This window comes from Brassica oleracea, chromosome C6 (assembly GCF_000695525.1).
Source record: "Brassica oleracea var. oleracea cultivar TO1000 chromosome C6, BOL, whole genome shotgun sequence".
Classification (NCBI taxonomy): Eukaryota; Viridiplantae; Streptophyta; class Magnoliopsida; order Brassicales; family Brassicaceae; genus Brassica; species Brassica oleracea.
Genome location: NC_027753.1, coordinates 23,119,275 through 23,122,379, shown reverse-complemented (window position 1 = coordinate 23,122,379; position 3,105 = coordinate 23,119,275). Strand labels below are relative to the sequence as shown.

Genomic DNA, 3,105 nt, shown 5'->3' with positions numbered 1-3,105 from the left:
TTTAGAGGTTTTTGCGTGTCTTTTACGACGAATCATTTACGAGTTTCTTACGAGGAAGCACAACGACCGCGTTCGTGGAAACCCCACGTGGTCTTTACGACGAAAACTTAATTCTTCTTTACGAGGAAAATATAACCTCGCTAATTAACGAGGAAATGGCGACGAATCTTCTCTTACGACAATCATATAACGACGAAACGCCTTTCATCGCCATTTCCTCGTAAGCCTTCTTTTCCGAAGAAATAACGACGATTTTGGCCGTCGTTAAATTTGTGTTTTCTTGTAGTGATTTCATGTTACGTTTGCAACAGATTGTTCTTAGTTGGTGAAGATGGTTTCGGAACCAGAAGAATGGCCAGCATTTGCAAATTATTTGGAAGATATTAAGACCCTGAAAGAAGGTTTCATACGATCAGAGATTATCTATGTACCAAGGACGCAAAATTCAAGAGCGGATAGCCTAGCACACAATGTCAGGAAGCAACCGTCGTTTGTCGTGCACATGGATCAAGATCTTCCGGAGTGGTTCACAGAGTCAGTATGAGTATGTAGTTTGATGTCAAAAAAAAAATGTCATAGTTTTGGATATTCATATTTTTAAGTCGGACCGGTATGAATTGGTTCTTATTAGGTTGAGTATGTTCGGTGGGGTCTATACGGACCGGTTCTTTTTTGGTTTTTTCGGAGAGAAGAATTTTGAATTCAATAGGTACTTGTAAATTTTTTATTTGGTTTTGTATCGGATATTTTCGGGCTGGTTCTGATTCAGATTTTCGAGTCCAAGTAAAATGCCTAAGTCTGGTTGTGAGATAGCTCTTTGATATTTTAGAATAAAATCGTATAAAAATGGAAGCAGGCCCAATAGATAAAGCCTAGTTTATAGTGGGGTCACGACAAATTGCTTGAAAAGCTCCACATTTTTAGTCTTACGTGGCATTATTAACAGTATTACCTGTCTGTCGGTAACCTGAGTTTTATATTCACGTACATCGCAGTTTACGTGATCGACAACAGCTTACTGGCTTCACAGCCGTAAGATCTGATGACATTTAAAAATCAACGGATAAGAAAAGAAATAATTTTAAGCCAACTAAATGCGAATTTACATAGACAATGATCACTAAAGATCAGAAGACCAAAGTTTGAATCTCTCTTTAGAATTTAGAAACCATTGATAGAAACACCAACGTGTGACTCTGTGTAGCTACTACCAATGTTCTCTTCCAAGAAGCTCATATCATCATCACTTATTGGGAAATCAAGTAGAAGCTGAAGAGCAGAGTCTGATGAAACATCTTGAACATTGTTCGAACATGGAGAAGAAGAGCCAGAGCCATGATTAATCCCCATAACAGTCTCTTTCCCTACAAGTGCAGATGAGGAAGATGTTGTCCTCGAGCAAGGGCTTTGACTTGTAGTAGTAAGGTTTTTGAAAGATTCACCAATCTCTGAGTTCCATATGCGTAAGAAGTGATCACATTCATATTTCACTTCACAAGAAGGATTAAAAAGTATTGACTCTCTAGAGAGTCTTGCCTCAGCTTCGAGCCTAGCACTTTCCCATTGAGCCATGTGGCGAGTTGTTTGTGAAGCTGAAGCTTGTTTGGCTAACCCATGTGAAGGTAACGGCTCGTGGGTTTTGGGATCAAGACCCATACTTAGCATACGTTTCTTCAAGTGAGTGTTCCATAAGTTCTTGATCTCGTTATCTGTTCTCCCTGGAAGCTGTGCTGCTATAGCAGCCCACCTAACCCCAAAGACAAAAAGAGAGGATTCAAACAACGAGAAACCGAGTTTTATAAGACAATGTAGAAGCAACCTGTTGCCAAGAATGGCGTGAAGTTGGACAACGAGTTTCTCCTCCTGGGGAGTGAATGGACCTCTCTTTATGTCTGGTCTTAGATAGTTCGTCCATCTCAATCTACAACTCTTTCCACAGCGTAGTAAACCTAATAAAGATGAAAACTATCAAGAACCCTATTTTTTTTATAAAAAAAGGGAAATTGCATCCTATATACAACAAAAAAAAACAAAAATACACTAACTAACTAAAACTCCCCTCTGTCTCCTACTTTCTCTTCCTATCTCTCTACTCTCTCTGCTAAAATCTAATTTTCCATTTTTTTTTGGTTATTTGGCAAATAAGCCCAAAAAAAAACTATCAAGAACCCTAGCAGTGCTTGAGGCTGAAGGAATAAGCTGGAAAGTATGTTTTTTTTAACTGTCTCGAGAATCAAACAAAAGACCGAAAGAGGGAAGAATGTGAGATTTACCAGCTTTCTTTGGAAGTAATCTCCAGTTTCCATGGCTGTTTTTATTGATATATTCAACAAGAATCTCATCTTCTTCAGGAGTCCATGGACCTTTCTTTAAACCTTTCTTGTCACAGCAAGGCTTTCTTCCCATTTTGCTCACCTCGCCTAGCAAAATAACGAAAACCCTTTATAAGTTCTGAAGCTTAAAGAAGAAGACGAACACACAGAGAATGAAAACTTTTCATGATCGTATAATAAAAGTTGTAAATTCATAGAATAGACAGACAAACCTCCAAGTGAAAAAGGGGAAGATAGGATCAAAGTGAGAATTTTAGAGAAAAAAGGTAAAACTATTAATGTGTGTTTGCTCTAGTCTGGTTTTTAATGTCGTAAAGATGAAACAAAAAGCCAAAGGAAGGGTTCTTTATATATAGATGATATAAATAAAATGAGGAATACGAAAAGAGGAAATAAATACGATTGTGTGTATGGGAATAGAGAAGCAAATAAGGACGATCAGCGAGCTTCGAGCCGGCCCTGGCCATTTATTACACGCAATTTTTGTACAACATTTACGGCATTGTGTATTTAATGTTTGTGAAAGCAACAGCAGGTTGTTCAAAAAACAAAACATTTTTCCAAGATGCAAGATATCAAGTAGAGCTTTGAGATTTTGATTGATAACAATGAAGGTGTGAATATGATATAGATACTAGTAGTACCCTCGTTAGGGTTGTAGAATACAGCTAAGGCAAAGTAAAGAAGTGGGCTAGGGATTTCTCAGGTTTTCAATTTGCAAGAAACAGGAAATGAAAAAGAGAGCAACATTTATTGTCATTTTTCTTAGAAA

General features: G+C 37.7%; 1 protein-coding gene across 1 annotated transcript; it reads right to left on the bottom strand.

Annotated features, from left to right (window-relative positions):
* Positions 1-1,154: 1,154 nt before the first annotated feature.
* LOC106299476 (myb-related protein 308-like) lies at positions 1,155-2,622 on the bottom strand. Its single transcript, XM_013735564.1, has 4 exons — positions 2,546-2,622; positions 2,274-2,420; positions 1,820-1,949; positions 1,155-1,747 (listed from the first exon to the last, which is right to left on the bottom strand). Exons 2-4 carry the CDS (start codon positions 2,404-2,406, stop codon positions 1,162-1,164), a joined length of 849 nt encoding a protein of 282 aa, XP_013591018.1. The 5' UTR covers positions 2,407-2,420; positions 2,546-2,622; the 3' UTR covers positions 1,155-1,161.
* Between the last annotated feature and the right edge of the window lie 483 nt (positions 2,623-3,105).